Source organism: Dendrobates tinctorius, unplaced genomic scaffold (assembly GCF_039654945.1).
Source record: "Dendrobates tinctorius isolate UK_male_01 unplaced genomic scaffold, ASM3965494v1 ptg000075l, whole genome shotgun sequence".
In the NCBI taxonomy this organism is placed as follows: Eukaryota; Metazoa; Chordata; class Amphibia; order Anura; family Dendrobatidae; genus Dendrobates; species Dendrobates tinctorius.
In genome coordinates this window covers 14,973,044-14,995,672 of record NW_027361743.1, presented here as the reverse complement: position 1 = coordinate 14,995,672, position 22,629 = coordinate 14,973,044, and the positions used below count along the sequence as shown (strand labels likewise).

The following is a 22,629-nucleotide window of genomic DNA, read 5'->3' as shown; positions in this document are numbered from 1 at the left end:
AATACTCACCCACGATCCGAAGCAGTCCACGAGTGTGTCCCACGACGATCTTGGGTAGAGAACGGCAGCATCAGATGATGCTGCCGTTCTCTACGGGCTGAAGGAATCCAATGACGGAAGGTAGGTATCCTTCCGCACTGTATTCCTCCGCCACTTAAAAAAAAAAAGTCCCTAGTCTCACTTTATGCCATTGCTGCGTGGGAAATTCCCACGCAGCAATGGCATAAAGTGAGACTAGGGACTTTTTTTTTTTTAAGTGGCGGAGGAATACAGTGCGGAAGGATACCTACCTTCCGTCATTGGATTCCTTCAGCCCGTAGAGAACGGCAGCATCATCTGATGCTGCCGTTCTCTACCCAAGATCGTCGTGGGACACACTCGTGGACTGCTTCGGATCGTGGGTGAGTATTTTTGTGGTTTGTTATGTTAATATTTATTCCGTAGACGACAATGGCTTCGGGGAACAATGTGACAAGTATTGGTAAGTATGTTACTCTATGTTATATGTACTGTATGTCTATGTATGTATTGTATGAATGTATTGTATGTATGTAGTATATATGTGGTATGTATGTAGCATGTAGTATGTATGTAGTATGTATGTAGCATGCATGTAGCATGCAGTATGTATGTAGCATGCATGTAGTATATATGTAGTATGTATGTAGCATGCATGTAGTATATATGTAGCATGTATGTAGCATGTAGTATGTATGTAGCATGCATGTAGTATATATGTAGTATGTATGTTGCATGTAGTATATATGTAGTATGTATGTAGCATGTATGTAGCATGTAGTATGTATGTAGCATGTAGTATGTATGTAGCATGCATGTAGTATATATGTAGTATGTATGTTGCATGTAGTATATATGTAGTATGTATGTAGCATGTATGTAGTATGTAGTATGAATGTAGCATGTATGTAGTATGCATGTTGTATGTATGTAGCATGTAATTTTTTTTTTTTTTTTTTACATTTAACACATTAGCCGGATGATGGGACTACTACTGTCCCATCATTGGCTAATGTGTCAATCACTGTCATGGTAGCAGGCATCGCCCGATGGGACTTGTAGTCCCATCGGACGATGCCTGCACAGACCCCCGGAGCCTGCACAGCCCCCCGGCAGGCCGGCACAGCCCCCCGGCAGGCCGGCACAGCCCCCCGGAGCCTGCACAGACCACCGGCAGGCCGGCACAGACCACCGGAGCCTGCACAGACCCCCTGGCAGGCCGGCACAGCCCCCCGAAAGGCCCGTACAGACCCCAGAGAGGCTGTACAAGGGCAGGAAAGGGTTTTTCTTATTCCGATACCGGAAGTCCCATAGACTTGAATGGGACTTCCGGTATCGGAATCGGCGATACCGATACTTTTTTTAAAGATCGGCCGATACCATCCGATACGATACTTTGAAGTATCGGACGGTATCGCTCAACTCTACTCGTGAAACATGACCACGAGAACGACACTCCATAAGTCGCTTGAGAGAATTGCTGGATGTCGTGGGAACCCAATTTGAATTATGTTGGAACTGCTGGGATTCTTTTTTAAAATTATATGGATAAACCAGGGAGTGTATATGGGAGTCTTTATCCAAATTACCTTTTTTTTTTTACTGAGGGTGTGTCTTTTTATTTTTAAATATGGGGTTAGTAATGGAGGTGCCCGATAGACACCTCTCCCTCTCCATTACTGACTCAAGGGCTTGATGCCAGCTGACATTACAAAGCTGTCATAAACCCCATAAATTATTACCCTTATTACCACTGCACCAGAGGCTAAAAGTGCAAGAATAACCAAAATACTGTATCAAACCAGAAAGACCATAGCAAAACACTGGTTGACAAGAATTACTATGTCAGTGGAATAGGTTGTCTAAAGTCATGTGGCAAGGCTCATTAAAGGGTATATATACACTTTTAGTATTGCTCCATCCAATTGATGGACTCAGAGGCAAAGTACTTTTCATTCTGAAAAGGCAATTTACATATTTCACCCCTTTCCGACATCAGGCGTAATAGTACGCCGATGTCGGACACTCTCTCTTTGATGTGGGCTCCGGCAGTGACCCCAGGTCTTTTCCGGCACATATCAGCTGTTTTGAACAGCTATGTGCCACTAACTGCCGCGGGAGGAATCGTAATCCTCCCGCGGCTGTTAACCCGTTAAATGTCGTTGTCAAACTCTGACAGTGGCATTTAACACGCGCTTCCGGCAAGCATGCCGGAAATCCACCTATCGGTGACCCCGTCATGTGATCGTGAGTCACCCATGGGTTAGCGTGACAATTAGAAGTCTCCTGCAGACCTCTATGGTTGTCACTGCCGGATTGCTATGAGCGCCGCCCGGTGGACAGCGCTCATAGAAAGTGAGTAATTCTGTATATACAGGTGATCTGATCATGTATGCAGCAGAGGCGGTCTGTTTATGGAAGCTTCTAGTCTCCCATGGAGACTATTGAAGCATGCAAAAAGTAAAAAAAAGTTTTTAAAAATATAAAAAAAAATCAAAAAATATAAAAGTTCAAATTTGCCCCATTCAAATTAAAACAATAAAAAAATCAAACATACACATATTTGGTATCGCCTTGTTCAGAATCGGCCAGTCTATCAAAAAAAGATTAACCTGATCGCTAAACTGCATAGCGAGAAAAAAGTCAAAATGCCAGAATTACGTTTTTTTGGTCGCCACGACTTTGCATTAAAATGCATATGAAAACAAAGAGAAGAGATATACTACACACCAGGGATCACCACAATATAGAAAAATTATGAAATTCTTTATTTAGTTAGTCATAGAAAACACACACCAACAATAGATTAAAAACAATTAAAAACAAGGACACAACGTCCCCATATGAAGTTGTAGTCCCTCTGAGCCCAAACCGGTCAGTTTGTATATTGTGGTGATCCCTGGTGGGTAGTTTGTCTCTTCTCTTTGTTTTCATATTAATTATTTGACATACTCCAGGTGTGTATCCCATTGTTCATATAGATTTGATGGTGCCCTCCACCCTCCTTCTCTTCCGACATTGCATTAAAATGCAATAACTGGCAATCAAAAGATTGAACCTGCACCAATATGGTATCATTAAAAATGTCAGCTCGGCGCTCAAAAAATAAGCGCTCACCCAACCCGAGATTACGGAAAATGGAGATGCTACGGGTATCGGAAAATGGCGCAATTTTTTTTTTTTTTTTTTTAAACAAAAGTTTGCAAAATTTTTTCATCACTTAGATAAAAAAGAACCTAGACATGTTTGGTGTTTATGAACTCGTAATGACCTGGAGAATCATAATGGCAGGTCAGTTTTAGCATTTAGTGAACGTAATAAAAAAACAAAACAAAAAACAAATGTGGGATTCCACTTTTTTTTGCAATTTCACCGCACTTTTTTTCCTGTTTTCCAGTACGTGATTTGTTTAAACCAATGGTGTAGTTCAAAAGTACAACTCTTCCCTTAATAAAAAGCCCTCGCATGGCCATTTTGACCAAAAAAATAAAAAAGTTACGGCTTTGGGAAAAAGGGGAGCAAAAAATAAAAATGCAAAGCGAAAAATACCTCTGGTCGTTAAGGGATTAAATTCCCAGTTTGGCACTCTCTGTAAGGAGAAACATTCCCCCTTAGACTTTTAGCCAAAGGCGTTAATTTGTTTTCTTTTTTTGTAATACAAAATGTTGCATTGCATGGAGAAGTTTCTGAATGTGAAGTACTGAGTTACATCTCATAATGTACTAAATATTCAGTTTTAGAAAATATTTAAGTATGCTGGTTAATATAATTCTGTTTTTTTTTTGTGGCTTCCCAAAGTGTGGATATTTTCTTCAGCTCTGTGGTTCAGCAAATTACAGAATGTCTCACTGTTTGGACCACCAGCAATCAGCTTTAGCCTATTTATGTATTGGTGTTCTCATGTGCAATAAAGCAATACATAGTACCCTGTGACATAAAGGGCTATGTGTCTAGTACACAACAATCAGCTATGGATAAGTAATGGAAGTTTTAAATGAGAACCTCTGTTAACTCATGGATGTAATAAAAATGTGAGCAGAATTGAGCAAAAAGATTTGCATGATTTTGATCCAGCGGCCACATCAGAAGTCTGACTGCAGGACTGAAGTCTAAAGGCCCCGTCACACACAGTGAGATCGCTGATTTTGTGACGACACAGCGATCTCGCTGTGTGTGACATGCATCAGCAACCCCCCCGCCGGGTATCACTGATAGTGCTTGATCATCCTGGGCCATTTTTTGATTGTTGGTCTCCCGCTGGCCAGCTCGCATCGCTGCGTGTGGCAGCGGGAGCCCAACGATCAGTGAGCTCCCAGCGCTGTAAGCAGACGCTGGGAGCTGGTATCTAAGGTAAATATCAGGCTACTAAGCAGCGCGCATCACTTAGTTACCCGCTGTGTACCTTAGATACCAGCGTGCTCGCAGCTCCCGGCGCCAGCACGCTGGTATCTAAGGTACACATCGGGTAACTAAGCGCCGCGCGCCGCTTAGTTACCCGATATTTACCTTAGATACCAGCGCCCTCGCTGGTCTTTATCGCTGGTGAGTATGCCTGTTTGACAGCTGCCCAATGATCATGTAGCGAGGCACCAGCGATCCTGACAAGGTCCTATCGTTGTCGGGATCACTGGTGCATCTTTAAGTGTGATGGGGCCTTTATGAATCTCCCGGCACCTATTTTAATTGGTAGACCGCTGCAATATTATAACATTAAAATAAAAAGAAAATATTGTAGTTATCTCGGTGTGGTACGGTGACGTAGGCACCTATATTTTATATCATCAGACCTGTCTTTTGAATGGTAATTGCTAGATATATACTATGTGGCCGTATAATGATTTAATGCAGCACCCAAAGTGTATATTTATTTACATCCATTTACAGGGTTATGTCCATGTTGTGATGTACTATTAGGGTCGGTGTAGTTACAGATAGATTTAGTAAACAAGATTTGTCATACAAGAAATAAAAATGGTGATAATACCGTGTATGAAATAATTTAGGTGTCATTGGATATTTTGTCATACAAATCTGGTCTGATTCTGGATTATACCATTTGGAGTTTTTAGGGGGGTCTGCTATGTTTCCCATGTTGCGTGGGTTGTTCTATATGTAGTACTGAGCACTGTCTTTGTCTGGTTCTATATACCTGTCTTAATAAAGATCTATATATTTTTACATTGGATCTGTAGTCGCATACTAGTGTTTTTTTCCACCCCTATTTAATATTATTACGTTGTAATGCACACATGACCCTGCAGTGATTTACTAATGAGAAGAGGATCTGCATGCAGCGTCGGCTTAACATCTCACTTGCCGAACACCACAGGTGGCGTCATGAACTATTCCATTAACTACATTCCACCATTCAATCTCCCCTAATACTTGGGCGCCCAGGGCCACGGACTGGGTCACCGCTGCTGTGACACATCCCGCTGACACCGGCCCGGTACCGAGTACCCCACAGCCCTGGAAGGGCGACCCACAAACATTTCCACATATGGCAAAGTCTAGATGAGGCTGGTAAAAAGGTGATCGGTAGAGGTGCCAGGTGTCAGATCTCTGCCAAATTAATATTTATGGGTCATCAATATGATTGCAGAAGAAGACATTTTTAATATAGATAGATCACAAACCAAAATGACAATTTTTAGAAATATCACAATATAATCCTGAAATGTTTAGACGCTGTAACACCTTTACGGAGGAGGAACAAAAATCATGTTTTTCATTTTCCTTCCTGAAGAAATGTAGAGAGTTTTACAATCATGTCTAGAACATTTTCACTTTCTGGTGATGAAAATTGATTGCTTTGGTAGAGTGTCCTACTTAATCTCTGCAATCATGTCTTATAAAGCAGAAACATCATCAAGACATACATTTTCTGAAAGTGTTGAGAATAAAGTTCAAGATATGTTAACTCATTTTGTAAAAACGTTACTAATGGAGTAGCATTGGAGATTTTGGCTGCTTCTATTGCATTTTGTTTGATATTGATCTTTAATCTTGATTTTGGAAGTCTACCATCCCCTCTGAACTATTGATTTAGTGCCACCAAATCCAGGATTATCACTAGATGAATCTAGATCCCTAGGCACCAAAGTCATAACTGACCTTCTGTCAATCCAATCCAATGAAGAAGATTACTCATAGCTCTATGGTGTAACCCAAGCCCAGTTCGAATCTGTCCAGGATTGCCCGATTCTGACATTGGTCCTGACCATGCCCCATGGACATTGCATCTGTTTTTACAGGTGTGTAACTCCATTCCATTTACATTAACTGCCTTCATCTACTTCTCTACCATTAAAAATGTTTATTTAAGAATTTAGGAAGGTGACTTCTCTATATAAGTTACAAGTCGGATCTCCTTCCCTCCTAAACTGCTGCCATAACGTTATATAATCCTATAACTGGATCACAAGAAGGTCCTTTATGTGTCAGACACTTAAACATTAATTCTGAAATAATAAGTTATAAATCTGGCTTGCGGTATAGAAATCAGCCAAGGCTAGTCCAGTGGGGCATTGATTCCCCCCGACAAGTCCAGCTTCAAATATTATAATTCTACACAGGAGGACGTGACTAACATCCAGCATGCAGACACCGTCACCATCAGATCTCAGCAAGATTCCGATGATCTGCCCTCCTGGTTATGCACAATGCTCCTCACCTTCATCGGTAAAATGCTTATTTGGATACCGCAGCCTATCAGGGCAATTGTTACCACCCACCTTTCGTGTCTACCTTTTTTCCTCCTAGAGTCCTCCTGGGAGTCCTGGATTATTTGCATGTTGCAAATCAGTTTGTTAACTTTATTTTTCAGACTTAGAAATGAGTATATACCACATAAAGGACCTTCTTATAATCCAGGAATAGGCATTTATAAAGGTATGTTGGCGGCTTAGGAGCATCTACAGGTGCTTCTCACAAAATTAGTATATCATCAAAAAGTTAATGTATTAATTTATTTATCTAAATAAAAATATCATTCCAAGGGGCCTCAGGCTACTTTCACACTTGCGTTTTTTTGCTACGCGTTTTTTGCGCACACAAATGCATGAAAAAAACGCATCATGCGTTTGTGTGCGGTTTTTTACTGGTTTTGGTGCGTTTTTTTTAAAAAAAATGCATGCGTTTTTTGTGCCTACATGCGCATTACAATGCACACGTATGCGCACCCATAGACTATAATGGGTGTTTTGCTGTAAAAAACCGCATTGCGTGCGCATGCGTTTTTTTGGGGCAAGTCGGACACACAAAAAATGCAACAGGATGCATTTTGTGAGCCCGAGCGCACACTACAAAAAAACGCATGCTCATACAAACGCGTACAAACGCATGTGTATGCGCACCTATGCGCACCCATGTTAAAGTATGGGGGAAAAAACGCATGCGTTTTTTGCGCTAAAAAACAGCACAAACAGCGCAAAAAAACGCAAATGTGAAACCAGCCTCAGAATGCCATTTTCCTCCACATTTAAGGATGATCATTAATTTACTAAAGATTGAGAACGATATATGCTGTAATGCTCCCAGGGTATGATCACAAGAATAATACATAAAAAAGAACTTTGCAATATGTGCATTAATTGATGCCAGGGAAATCAAAGATAAACTATTAGAATACAGTGATTTCCTGGAATACAATCTGGTTGACAGATCTGTAATCACAGGAGTCAACTTAGAGTTGAAAATCATAAATAAAAAAGACTAATCAGAGATTGGAAGGACTATAAATCGAGTCACATTTTTAGTCAGCAATATAGCCAACAACAGTAATAAAAAAAAGAAAGTATTCCACTGACTCCTATCAAAATAATTTCTCTTACAAAAGCAATATCACTTCTGCCTGGAGGAAATTAACTTTACGCCCTCTGGTAGCATTACGGATTCAGTCACGTGGTGGCGCCGGCACGGGTTCAGTCATTGCTCTGTGTATAGAAAGTGGCAGCTGTAATCACGCCCCCAGCACTGACTGACAGCAGGCCCTATTGCTGAGCTGCTGTCAGTCAGTGGCGGAGGCATGGTTACAGCCGTACAGCCGCAGCTTCTATACACAGAGAGTTGACTGAACCCACGCTGGCGCTACCCTTGTTACAAAAACCTGAAAGCTAACAGGAGGGATACAGTTCATTTCCTCACGGTACATGGTGTCACGGGTTTTCCACAACAGTGAGGAGCCAGAAAACAGCAGTGTCTGATTTCTTTTACTCCTGCACTGATTAGGAGCACTTAACCTTCATATTAAACATTGCAGGTTCTCTTAGCAGTGCAAGGGTTAATCTGCTCAGTTGAGAGCTCTTGGAAGTTTTCCTGCATTAAGGCTTTCAGCTGTTCACTGTTAGCCACTCCCATCTCCTATATAATCTGGGCTCTGACAAGCACTCATTGCTAGAGCTAGCTCATGCTGCATGTTAATAGATTGTGGTTGTAGGCTGTTTGAGAAGGAGTTTGGTTGATTTATCTGTCCTTGTTGCTAGGCTTTAGGTGTGTGCTAATTCCCCTTCTCCTACTTTGGCTTGACACCATCCTCCACTCCCCGGTGTATACCTCTGTTGTTTGTGGGAGTATATTTGTATGATTGGTATTTTAATTTATCCCTGTCCATATTACCTTGTTAGTCTGGTAAGTATATTACAGTACACTACTACTCCCCTCTTCCCTGGGTGCGGGAAGGGTACAGACTGAGGGAGGATTCAGGAGCTAAGGCAAGGTACGTGGCACTGGCGTCTTCACCATCAGAAGAAATCTGGGGAACAGGGCAAGCTAGGATGCCCCTAGCATTAGTGACAGGGAAGGAGTCCCTGGTCCTGGGATACCTGACAACAGCGTTGTGACATGCGGGCTTTAGGTGCCGGCACTAGGCAGTTTCAGAACACTATTAACCTGCAAGTTAACCACTCATCTGCAGGTTAATAGCATTTTTTTCACGTGACAAGTTGACAAGTCAGTCTACGGAAAAAGGATTTTTTTCCCCCAAATTTCTCATTTTGGTATATTTTTCTTCCTCCCTAGGCATAGAGCCCTTCCTAATGGTATTTGATCTAAAATAGAATCCTAGCTGATATCTCAAAAATTGGCTTTCATCTTCTGGAAATTTGGTCATGATCTCCTGCTTTTCATCTACTATGATTGTTGAAGTACCAGTGAATAATAAATCCTCATATTTCTATGGTGCTATATTTAGGTTTCCATTCTAGAGTAAAATCCCTGCTTACGTCACAAGCCAGATAGTTCCTCCAAAGCCTGTAATTCAATTATGTTATATCTCCAAGCATAGTAGGCCTCTAGAGAAATTATTCTGTTATCTCTCAGTGGAAAGACCCTTGACTGCTAAACCAGACCCTAAGCTGAAGTATAGTACAATCCACAATACTTCCCAATATAGGAATACCCTATCTAAAATGTAATCCCGTTTCTAATAGTTTTCGTTAGTGCTTAGTTGGAGGTCAAATGAAGGACGTGACAATCCATGAACTAAATAGGTTTTACTTTATAGCTTCAGCAAACTCCAAATCAATGTAAAGTTCCTTAAGAAACATACTCGAAGTATAATATATAATATAATCCAACCTCACTGTGGCCTAATTACGACTGAATTGACTCTCATCTGGTCATGCAAAATTCTAAATTACATGGCAATTATACTATATATTGCAAAAAGTGTTGAAAAATATCAAAACATTCTTTTTGGATATTTATCTAGATCTTTCCTATCATATCTAGTTTTGGCCTTCCTGAACGGGTCAGATTTTTCAAAATTGACAAATGTCACTTTATGTAGTAAGATCCAAGGGAGAGCGACGTGTCAAGCCTGACATGCCAAGATGAGGAGACTTTTAAGCCTTCCAAGTCTCCTCTGGGAAATATGCAAATTGTCTCTTCACAGAGGGAGAGGACTGGAACTCTAGTGTCACCTATTATAAAAGTTTAAACCAAAATCTCAATTTGCAGACACTGTGCTTCAAGATATTGCCGCTCGTCAGTGCAAAGTGTGAGCTCTGATCTGGCTGGGTGAGATGCGTTTAACTGGGATCCAAGGGGTAACGTTTCTCCTTGCGGAGAGGGATATGTAAAACCTGACACGCCAAGGTGAGGAGACTTTTAAGCTTTGCATTGCTCCTCTGGAAATATGCAAATTGTCGAAAATAAAATAAATTTCAACTTTTTATTATTAAATACATGTGCCATTTTGAAGGATACAAAAAAAGTAACGAATACCACTGGGAAAAAAAGAGACGTTAAATTTAACCCCTTAACCCCTTAGTGACAGAGCCAATTTGGTACTTAATGACCAAGCCAATTTTTACAATTTTTAACCAGCGTCACTTTATGAGGTTACAGCTCTGGAACGCTTCAACAGATCCCACTGATTCTGAGCTTGTTTTTTTCATGACATATTGTACTTCATTTTAGTGATAAAATTTCTTCACTATGACTTGTGTTTATTTATGAAAACAATGGAAATTTGGCAAAATCAATCACAGTGAACAAAATGAACCAATAGGAAAACTTTCCTATTGTTGCCGGGTGCATGCGCCCACCATTTTCTTCCTGGAAGAAGATGCCGGCGACATCACCGGAGGAAGCAGGAGGGTCTAGGGACACCGGAGGTCCCCATTTCTCTCTCATTTGATGTGCTAGATCACATCAGAGATGTTAGGCGTTGGGTTCCTGCCGCTGCACAGCAGGAATCCCGAGCCTTGCATTCGGCGGTCTCCCATTCTCCTTCAGCCGCAGAGGAGCCTGCTCAGCAGACTCGTCGATCCCGGTGCTCTGCTCAAACCAGCTCTGTGGGTTTGGTTGCTGCTGCCACCTCTGGTCCAGCTATAGGTCAGCAGCGAGCCACTCCAGGGACTAAGTCCTCCTTTCGGTCCACTGAGCATACCCGTGGGACAATCTCTCATTGGAGATCGGAGGTCACATGCTCAGGTCCTTCTCCAGCTCGGATTGGACCATCAGAAAGGTCAGGAAGGTCCCGGAAGGACGCTGCTATAAAAGGTTTGCATGGCCGTTCGGCCATGCACTAGTATAGACTGCATTATCAGACTAAGATACACTACTTTATACTTCCTTCCACCATTACTAAGCAGCAGTTTACCACCCCTGCACGGTGGACCCCGGACTGTGAACACACCTTACTATTATTTTATTATTTGGTGCGTTCCGCCAGCCCTAATAAGAGGAGAAAGATATTACATGGGAAATCAGACTTTTTTTGCTGTTATTCCGCGAATAACGGTGATCGCAACACTGGTGTCAGTAAAAACCAACCCGAATCATGTTCTCCAGGGTCTCGGCTACCCTCGGTAGCCGAGACCCTGAAGAATTTCCGACGCTGTGGGATGCTATACACTTATTTCTCAGCGCCATTAAAAAGTGGAGCGGAGGAATAAGTACCTTTAACTGCCACCTTTAAAAGGCGTATCAGCAGTCGTTAAGGGGTTAAAAAATAAAAACAAATAATGATTTGGGGCCTAAATGTTTGCACACTAAAAATTATGTTTTAAAACAAAATTGTTACTTTTATCACTGTATTCGAGAATTGTACATTTTTTTAATTCTCTGTCAACACAGCCATTTGAGAGCTTGTTTTTTTCGAGATAAAAAGACGTTTTTATTTGTATCACTTTGGGGTACATAGCAATTTCTGATTCCAATTTTGTGGGAGGAAGAATGAAGAAAAAACAACTTTCAGTCATATTATGTTTTTTAACCTTCCACAATTTGATAGCTTTTTATTTCGATCGGGGATGGCGTGTGGTTGTTGTGACACATGATGTCGGAGTCTAATCAGTGCTGGCGCCACTGTCTCTGCCTTCAGAGAAATCAAACATGGACAGGAAATCTGGGCTGCAGCTGAACTCAAACTTCCTGCTCAATTCGACAGAAGGCGGGGAGAGTGACCCCAGCGCTGAGTGGGCACCGGCGCCACAAAAGCACAGGAGTCCTGGGAGAACAAGTGCCGACACCGTGGGAACAACTCTAGCACAGCAGGTGAGTATAGGCTTTATTATTTTATGGGGGGCCAAGCGAGAGATATGAGAAATTGTCCAAGTAGTGGGCAACTTCTTTAAAATTCCATTATTTAGTGTTTTTGAACATCTTGGTCATTAGACCTGGCAGGGAAAGTGTCAGGTCTCTTGAGGCTTTTCAACTGTTCCCAGGACTTTTCAGTCCTTTATTGATGAGTTTCAGTAATGTTTTTATTGTTTTATACAACTGCACATATTTCAGTAAACTGAACTTTTATATAGCACCTCACTGTACACTAATGATAAACTCGATTTTTTTTTCTGGGGGTGGGTTACAGGGAATTTGGCAGGTTTTTGCTATGTAATCTGAAGACAGCAGGGAGATGGGGCTGAAACACGGATTTCAATAATATGTCACTTATTAGGCTGTGTGCTGGTGTTTGCTTACAAAGAAGGGTTTATCACCAGGACATTATTACTGCCAGGACTAGGGCTCACGTGAGCAGCCCTCCTCTGATAAGCCGCTCACTGTGAATAGATGAATAGACAATGTATACAGAAAACCTGGAGTGGGCAGGGAAGCTTCCTGAACTCTGATTCATGCTATATTTAAAAATTCTGTGACAGAAAGGCTGCACCCATTAAACTAAGTTATACATCCTTGGAATCAGGGTCCCTTGCCCTACATTATGCTGCTCTCAGATTAAATTGCAAAAATCTGCTGATAGATTTCCTTTAATAACAAGAAATTCGTATGACATTGGAGTACATATTTAATGGATGGATGATGCATATCTTGATTACAATTATACTGTATCTAGTATCAGATTTGACAATTTTAAGAACATGAATATTAGCAGCATGCACTTACTGGTATGTGGTTGGACTAACATTAATTCGTCGAGGATGACTCCCTGATTCAAATTTGCTAGCCAAAGTGACGTTGTTTCCGAATAGACAATACCGAGGCATTCTGACTCCAACAACACCTGCAAAGACCGAACCGGAGTGGATGCCTATTCTCATCTGCAAATAAAAAATAGTATGGTCAGCACAATACTCACACTATGGAAACGATACATGCATAATGTATGAAAAAATTTGTAAAAAAGATACAACAAAGGTTAAGTCATATAGAAATGGTGCCAAAAAGTATAATTGCTATTTTTATATATATTCAGTGGTTTGCAAAGTATTCACCCCCTAGTCTTTTTTTTACCTATTTTGTTACATTACAACCTGTGCTTAAATATTTTTTTATCTGATTTTTGTGTTATGCATCAGCACTGAATAGTCTAAGTTGGTAAAATGAAGTGAGAAAAATACAGGCATAAATAAAATTTAAGGCATCAAATAATTAAAAATTGACATGTGCATATGTATTCATCCATTTTTCTATGAAGCCCCTAAAAGTTTCTGATACAAGCAATTACCTTCATAAGTCACATGCTTAGTGAGAGGAAATCCACAGAGGCTGCAACACCATTAACAAGAGGCACCACTAACCAGACACCATGAAGACCAGGGAGATCTCCAAACAAGTCAGGGACAAAGCTGTTAAGAAGAACTAGTCAGGTTTTGATTATAAAATAATATCCCAATCTGTGATGATTCCCTGAAGCATCATTAAATCCATTATCAAAAAATGTAAAGAACATGGGTACCACACAAATCCTGCCAAGAGAGTGCTGTCCGCCAAAAGTCACAGCCCGGGCAATGAGGGCATTAATCAGAGAGGCAGCACAGAGACCAAAGGTAACCCTGAAGGAGCTGCAGAGTTCCGAAGCAGAGACTGGAGTATCTGTCCATACAACCATAATAAGTCATACACTCCATAGAGGTGGCCTTTATGGAAGAGTCGGCAAAAAGAAGCCTTTACTTACACACAAAAATTGCAATGCTTGTTTGGAGTTTCCCAAAATTCATGTGGGAGACATCCCAAATGTATGGAGGAAGGTGCTGTAGTCAGATGAGACCAAAATAGAACTTTCTGGCCACCAAGGTAAATGCTATATCTGGTGTAAACCAACACAGCCCATCATCACAAGAACACCATTCCCACAGTGAAATATGGTGGGTGCAGCATCATGCTGTGGGGAGGTTTTACAGAAGCAGGAACAGGCAAAATGGTCCATGTCAAGGGAAAGATGGATGATGCACAATACAGGGATATTCTTGAGCAAAACCTATGTCAGTCTGTTAGTTATTTGGGACTGAGATGGAGGTTCACCTTCCTTCGAGACAATGACCCAAAGCTTACTGCTAAAGTAACACTCTAATGGTGTAAGGGGAAAAGTCTAAATATTTTAGAGTGACGTAGTCAAAGCCCAGACCTTAATCCAATTGATTAGAGTCTTTGCTCAGACTTGAAGATTGCTGTTCACCAGAGGAATCCATCTAATTTGAAGGAGCTGGAGCAGTTTTTCCTTGAGGAATGGGCAAAAATTCCAGTGGCAAGATGTGGAAAGCTCATCGACACTCATCCAAAGTGTCTTGCAGCTGTAATTGCTGAAAAAGGAGGCTCTACAAATTACTGACTTTAGGGGGTCCGATTTGTTGTTTGCTTCACAAAAATAAAAGAAAACCAAATGTTCACAGTTGTAGACATGTTCTGATGCAAACCCTCCAAAAAAAAACAGTGAAATTCTAGGCTGTGCGGTAGCAAAGCAGAAAAATGCCAAGGAAGGAGCCACTGTATATTACTGTTTTTTTTTTAATACAGTAGAGGTCGGATTCATCAAGGTGTTTTTGCCTGTTTTCTAGAGTCATACACTTGAAAATGTCACCACATTTTTGTGCAACTCAAAGTTGAGGAAACATTTTGTGTTGTTACGCTAGCAGCAGGCATCTGCGCCAAAATGTGCAGAGCTTGGTCATGGCAAAGCAGATTAATCAAAATTGATGCCACATGAGTAAATTATGGCAGATATGTACTCCAGTCACTGACTCAGTTTAATCCTAATAAAACTGTCTGGAAATGGCACTGCCCCGAAAGCCATGAAAAGACTTTTAATACGCTCCGAGTCTCTCCAAATCCCAAAGCATAATAAAGAATACATTGTATTCACCTGTATTAAGCCCTGACCTGACTTCTTACACCTCTGCAGCTCCCGGTTTTCCATGTGGGTCTTTGTTTTTTTTTTACGCTGAGGCAATTGTGTTCATGTTGGCAGCGACTCATGTAATAGATGTCAATGAAGCACATCAGCGCCTCCCACCTTATCCAGTAGACCTCAGCGATGGAAGAACCAAGATCGGCACGGTAGACCACAAGATATGGGTCCGATATAGACCCATATAGTTTTTTAAATAAACCCCTTCCCGAGCCATATTTTTGCTGGATTTGTGGGATTCAAATCCTAAAAGTCCCTATTTCCCAGAATCCTTTTTTTTTGGTCAGGGGTGGAACAAATTCTTTCCATTAGGGATCAGTCATCTCCAAAATTAAGGTTTTTTTAACGACTTTCTATGGGTGATGCCTTGCATTACAGCTGCAATACCAGACATGGACAGATGTGGCACTATTTCTAAAAAAAAGAGCAGACATTATTAATTTTCCTGGACAACCCTTTTAAGAATAAAAGCTGTGCTCTGATTGGTTGCCATGAGGAATAAGGCCAGCATTTTTTTCCGCTCGACGCTTTTGATGAACGAGACCTATTGTTCTACAAATAGTTCCATCTTTAGATTAGTCTCCAGATGAAAGTCATTTTTAGGTTATATAAAGAGCGGCGTACATGGATTTGCATGCGGCGGCTTGACATGAGCGGAACATTGAAGAGTAGGATTGTTGCTTAGTAACATTCGATTTCAAGGTGACATTTAAAACTTTCTTCTAAATTCATACAAAACATCTGCTGTTCATAAGACAGGACACACTTTCCCCTTAGAATGGTGCGATGCTAATAATGAATACTTTCACATAAAGGCAGGAAGCGTTACGTGAGATCCTCTCCGCTAATGATACAATGCCAATCCCTGCAGCGGGCGGCCGTGCCAATTGCATTTCATCTTTAGAAAATGTCACTGGCGGCTGGCCAGCTAGGGCAGGCGAGGCATCACAACTTCTAACTGCAAAACATATTTGGGAAAAGAAACATTCCCGTTATTTGCAATATGTTGTATAAAAATGTTGACATTTTCTAAAAAAAAAAAAAGCAAAAAAAAATTAGGAACCTCATATAGTGCCATAATAGGGACTTACAACACAATTAGTTTAGATGTAAAGAGGACGTGTCTCCAGACCAGAATAAAACAATTTTTTTTAATGCTACTTATGGGGCAGACCCCCAGAGAACCCATAAAAATACCCACTTAATAGAAGGGCTTAAAACTGAACCCATGTGGTGGTTTAAAAAAAAAGGAAATAATGGGTGGGAATAAAATAACAGCAAAAATTGGCCACTTTTGACCTGGCGACAGGTCCTCCTATTTAGTGATGAGCGAGTATTCTCGTTGCTCAGGTGTCCTCTGAGTATTTTGGCGTGCTTAGATATTTAGTTTTCATCGCCTCAGCTGCATGATTTGCAACTGCTGGACAGATACATGTGGAGATTCCCTAACAAACAGGCATTCCTCACATGCATTCAGGCTGTCCAGCAGCCGCAAATCATACAGCTGAGGCGACGAAAACTAAATCTCCGAGCACGCCAAAATACTTCGGAGGACACCTGAACAACGAGAATACTCGCTCATCACTAGTCCTATTCAAAGGGTTATTCCCAAACATCAAGTTATTCCCTAACCATAAGGTTAGATGATTTGCAGATTTCTGGGAGTCTGATCACCAGGGCCCAGAGAGATCCCAAGAACGGAGCTCTGTAGCTAGGAGCGGACACAGACAGAAGAGGGCAATGGTTCAAGAACAAAATATGGGCCCTTTGAAGTTTAATAGCTCATCATAATGCACAATCCCACCAGTTTTGGCAGTGGCCCCCTTACTTCTTGACAACCAGTGCTGTTGCACAAGTTGCATCATTGGCATGTGAGCCCAGTCTGTAGCCCTGTCCACAATAGACCAGAGGTGTACATTTTCTGCCTCTGCTCTATTGAACTGACGAAAATAGTCAAGCAACTGTTTGCCTTATAAAGAGGGGTGGGGAGTAAACCATTCTTAGGTGCTTTTATTAAACCAGAGAACTCTGAGACTTGGTAAGAATATGGCCTTAGGACATGTAGATTTGAAAAACAAGAGTTGAAAAAAGGAGTTCAAGGCCTATTAATGCTTATTATTTTCACTAGATGGTGGCCCGATTCTAACGCATCAGGTATTCTAGAATATGTATGTAGTTTATTTGCCAAGTGTGACGGTATCCTCACACGTGCAGATATATTGAACAAAGCCGCGTCACTGATTGCTCGTGCCTGGCCGGCCGCGACCAATCAGCAACGCGGCTTCGTTCAATATATCTGCACTTGTGAGGATACCGTCACACTTGGCGACACTTGATAACGATCCGACCTAGTAGGGATCGCTGGTGCGTCGCTACGTGGTCGCTGGTGAGATTAGATTAGGTCGTTCATCGTTGTCCCTGTCAAACACACCGATGCATGCTGGCCAGCGGGAGACTGATGTTCAAAAGATGGTCCAGGACAATCAACCACGATCGGTAATCTCACAGCGGGGGCCTGGTCGCTGCTGCGTGTCACACTGAGCGAGATCGCTAGCGCCGGTCAGGATACTTCCACAGCCGGGAGATGAGCGGCTAGACACAGCAGTGATGCCTTTAACGGCTGTAATGTGCCTGTAAATAAGCGATGCGGCCGTGTTGCCGCAACAACTAAGCGACTGTTGCTGATTGGTCAATTAGCGAGGCGGGATTTCCGTTACAGACAGACAGAATTAGACATTTATATAGTAGATACCTTTAACTACTTGTTATTGTTTGCTTGTATAACTGATTGCAGGATTGGAGGCTTTTTTCACTAAACAGTCTGCCAAATGTATGCAAAACTGGAGCAGGGGTTCCAGGGTGAATATCACTGTGTCAGATAGTTACATGGCTCGGGGCGGTAGCCATGGGTGAGGTACTCATCTTTCGAGCCCCGACACGCTACATAAAGATGGGGGTCCTGGCTGGGTGTGTGGGATTTGTCTATGGGGTCGTTACGCCCTTGCAGGTCCCATGGTGCTGGTGACTTCAGCTGGGCAGGACCACATGGTGTAAAGTTCAATAATGGAGGCCATCACTTGAAAATAAACAGTCTATTATTTAATACTAGAAATAGGCCCAATGCTATTGTATCGGGAGTGCGCAGTAATAGCCACGTTGTTGCCGCGCATGCGCGGGTAGAGTGGGTAGAGTACACAGTTGTGGCTGTTACTACGCATGCATGGGAATAGTGGTGATGTGTATGTCACTTGCGCAGGCGCAGTGACAAACACATCACCGCTATTCCCACACATGCGTAGTAATGACGCGGCTGTTACTGTGGCCACGAACTGCGCCTGCGCAAGTGACACTGCCGCGGTGCCTTATGGGATTTGGGGATAGCGGCCGGAAGTCCCAACTGGCAATTATATATATAGATTAACTTGGTGGGAACTATGCACAATAGAGTTAACAGCGAGTGATCTACTAGCTAGAAAACTAAATCTACACCAGCAAGCTAGAAAAATACCAGAAATAAAACTAATCTACTTTATTCAAAATTAGATTTAAAAAGGACTAAGTCCATTCATAAAAAATGTACATGTACAAAAAGACAAACACTTACAAGAAAAAACCGCTCTGTCAGATGCGGTAAGACCAAACTTTTAAACACCTTACCGGTATACCCTTAGTGTCGTTATCCAACTATACATAGACACCCCCTCAGGGTATCCGCTTAGTGTAAATTTCTTTTAAGAAATCACACTCTCATGGTGCTAGAAAAATGTCTTTTACAGATCCATTGTTCTTTATGTGCCACTTCTGTGTAACATACATAATCATCACTAACAATGATCCTGGACAAATTTCGTAGTAACAGCCTTATTTCAATGATCACCTAAAAATAAAGAATGGCATAATATACAGTCTGTAATTATAAAACCAGGATGTGAACCTAGACATTCCTCTTTAGATCATGCAGTTCACCACCTTTACAGATTTTTTATGTCATCTAATATATCATGGAAAGATCTCACCCAAATCTTAACATTCATGGGTTCCTCCATGTGACGCTCCCTTCTCCCTACGCGTTTCACCAATCAGATCATCAGGGGAGTACTGAGTACAGCGTTATGCCTACATGAGAAAAATGCCATCACTGGGCTGTTCATTTATCCGCTTTTTATAGCATGCACTCTTCAGTGTGTTCCCGCCTCATAAAGATGGGCGGGTGTATGCCCGTGACCACTTCCTGTTTCTGTGTCACTATAGTGACAGGCCCGTTAACCATATATTCCTTCACATCACTTACTCACTTACTCACATAGCGTATTAGTGGTATGCGATTACATCGACCTCCATTTAAAACACATGATCGTGCGCACTCTTTTCGGGTTGCCTAGTAACGCACTGACGTCACCTTTCTTTAGCACATGCGCATTCTTCTTTATCACGTCCAACCCTCTTTCTTACGTCACGGCACCTATTCACTTCCATCATTATATCAACATCAGGGGAATTACCGCGCCTGCGCACTCCCAAACATAGCCGCTTCTTTGCAGGCTTTAACTTCTTAATGCACGCAAGTCCCTTACCGCGCCTGCGCACTCCATAAACAGCCGCTTCTTTGCAAGCTATAATTAATAAATGCACAAAAGTCCCTCCTATCACAGGATTATCTTGTGGGAGCACTTATAAATTTATATACCCTTAACATGCACATCTATTAACAGTTCTTTCTCATCTGTCAAATGAATGAGATTAGTATTATTTTACAAAACGATGATGCATAGGGGCTTTAGTGTTTTTTAGCCGATCAATATCAATCTATACCCACATATAGTTATGATTGATATCTACCGCCATCAGATAATGAGTGGCATATAAATACTTCACATTGTAGTCACCAATTATAACTGAAATGCTCACTATCCAATCCTCAGATATACATGTGGGCATAAATCTTACCCTTATACAGGAATAGATTTCACAGTCATTTTGGGCATATTTCAATATTTACTATCCAGTTTTGGGACTTTTAGGATACTGAAAATATTAAACTCCATTAAATGACCCCTAAAAAATCCTCTCAACTATCCCGAGCGATCACTCAAGACAATGTACAGTACTTGACTCAGACTCGATACATCTACCTTCCAGAAGAGACTTCTTATCTTCTTTTTATCCTATTCTATTTTAATTCCTAAGGTTTTACCTCAGTGTTTAGACAAACAAAAAAAAAAAAAGGGGGGGAAAATAACCCATTAGAGAAGTATAACTCCTTTGGATTCCCTCCTGAGTAACCACACTACCCTTTAACCCCTATACAGGGATCTGGTTTTACGTGGGGCACAATGGAGCTTGTCCTCCGGGGCTCACATCTCATTGCATATGGGTTAGTAAATTACAAAAAAGCCGTAAAAGATAGTTGGTCATTCAGGCCTGTTGGTTGGAGTGTTCTCAGCCAGAAAATCCATCTACATTCCCTTTGGAGGATCGCTTTGTCCCAATCTCCCCCTCTATGGGGGTAAGGAACTTTCTCGATCCCAACAAATTTAATTTTGCTATGATCACCCTGATGTATCCTATTGATGTGGTTTGCTATAGCTGTATCTCTTTGGTTCACCACATCACCAACATGTTCGCGTATTCTCTTCCTGAATTCCCTTCATGTTTTCCCTATATATTCAATCCCACATATGCACGTTGCCTTATAAATCACTCCAGTAGTTCGACAATTTATAAACTGTCTGATGGTATAAACTTTCTTGTTGTTCGTACTCCTAAAGGTTTTCCCTTGTGTTACTGACTGACATGCAATACAGTTACCGCACCTATAGCAGCCTTTTACCTCTCCTTCTAGCCAGGTACGTGCTTGAGTCTCTCTAAAGTGACTGTGCATTAGTCTATCTTTTATAGATTTGTTCTTTTTGTATGTTACTTGTGGTTTAGAACCTAAAATTTTCTCTATATCCATATCCATTTTGAGAATTGGCCAGTGTCTTTCTAAAATTTCTTTAAATTTTACTGATCCATTCGAAAACCTAGTAATGAAACGTGTGACCTCTTTATCTTCTTTTCTTTCTACTTTCCTTAATAGTTCTTTACGATCTCTTTTTATAGATTCCTCATAAGCGGCCCTTAAAACATGATCTGGGTATCCTCTCTCCTGAAACCTTTCCCTCATATCATCAGCTTGTTCTTTAAATTTCTGAGGGTTCGAGCAATTACGGCGTAACCTCAAATATTGTCCTTTGGGTATCCCTCTTTTTTGTGGAAGGGGGTGACTACTCTCCCATCTTAAAAGTGAGTTAGTAGCTGTTGGTTTCCTATAATTGCTCGTTTCTAAAGTTCCATCAATTCCCTTTTTGACGAGCACGTAAATCTCAGGCCTAAATCATTGCAATTGAGGTCATTAACAAAGGAGATAAACTCAGATTCTGTATTTTTCCAAATCACGAAAATATCATCAATATAGCGTAGCCATAGGGCTACGCTATCATGTCGAGAATTCGTGTCATTAAACACAATTTTTTCCTCCCACCAGCCCAGGAGCAAATTTGCATAAGTGGGCGCACAAGGGCAACCCATTGCAGTGCCCCTGAGCTGGTGGAAGTACTTATTCCCAAAGAGAAAGACATTATTTGTAAGGCAGAATTTCAAAGCCTTTAAAACAAAATCATTATGTTTCACAAAGAAACGTCCTCGGGACTTAAGATAGTATTCCACGGCCATCAGGCCTTTTTTATGGGGTATCGAGGAGTACAAAGCCTCCACATCTATACTCCCAAAAATCATGTCTTTCTCAAGGTATATGCCATCTAGTTTACATAGAAGATCGCCTGTATCTCTAATATACGAGCTCAAATTCATTACAAATGGTCTTAGAATCCGATCTATATACATTCCCAAATTCTGAGTCACACTATTGATACCTGCCACTATAGGTCGACCTTTCAGAGGGGTCATACCCTTATGGATTTTCGGGAGACAATAAAACGTCGCCATAGTAGGATGCAAGGGAATCAAGAAATCTTTTTCTTTTTTGTCAATAACCTCAGAGTCCAGGCCTTCATTGACTAGTGTCTTAAGAGCGTCAGATAGGCTCACTACAGGGTTTGATGATAGCTTCTCATAACTCAACTTATCCTCTAATATAGAAAGGCACATGTTCTTATAATTAGATGTATCCATGACAACTATATTCCCTCCTTTGTCGGAGCTTTTAATAGTAATACTGCTGTCATTTTCAAGTCTCTTTAGACTTTCCATCTCTTCTTTCCCTAAGTTATATGACCTTGAATTTAAAAGATCTCCTGATTTCATCAAATCATTTGTCACAAGATTAACAAAAATATCAATTGAGTTGACATCACCTGTGGGAGGGGGCATACCCGTACTCTTTTTCTTTAGATCTGTAAATGGACCCTCACCTTTAAGGTTAGGATCAACATCCCCCAAGTGAAACAGAAACCGTACATCTTGTAATAACTCTTCAGAAATACCCAACTCTTGTGAAAACCTCTGATCTTGTTTAGAGA

The 22,629-nt window shown here is 41.3% G+C and overlaps 1 protein-coding gene across 2 annotated transcripts in view; it reads right to left on the bottom strand.

The window, feature by feature from the left end:
• Positions 1–22,629, bottom strand: part of GUCY1A2 (guanylate cyclase 1 soluble subunit alpha 2) — a 311,943-nt gene that overhangs the window by 19,460 nt on the left and 269,854 nt on the right. For both annotated transcript variants that reach the window (XM_073583022.1, XM_073583023.1), the window contains one exon: positions 12,868–13,022. In XM_073583022.1, coding sequence (XP_073439123.1) covers positions 12,868–13,022 — 155 coding nt within the window. The remainder of the gene's footprint in view (positions 1–12,867; positions 13,023–22,629) is intronic.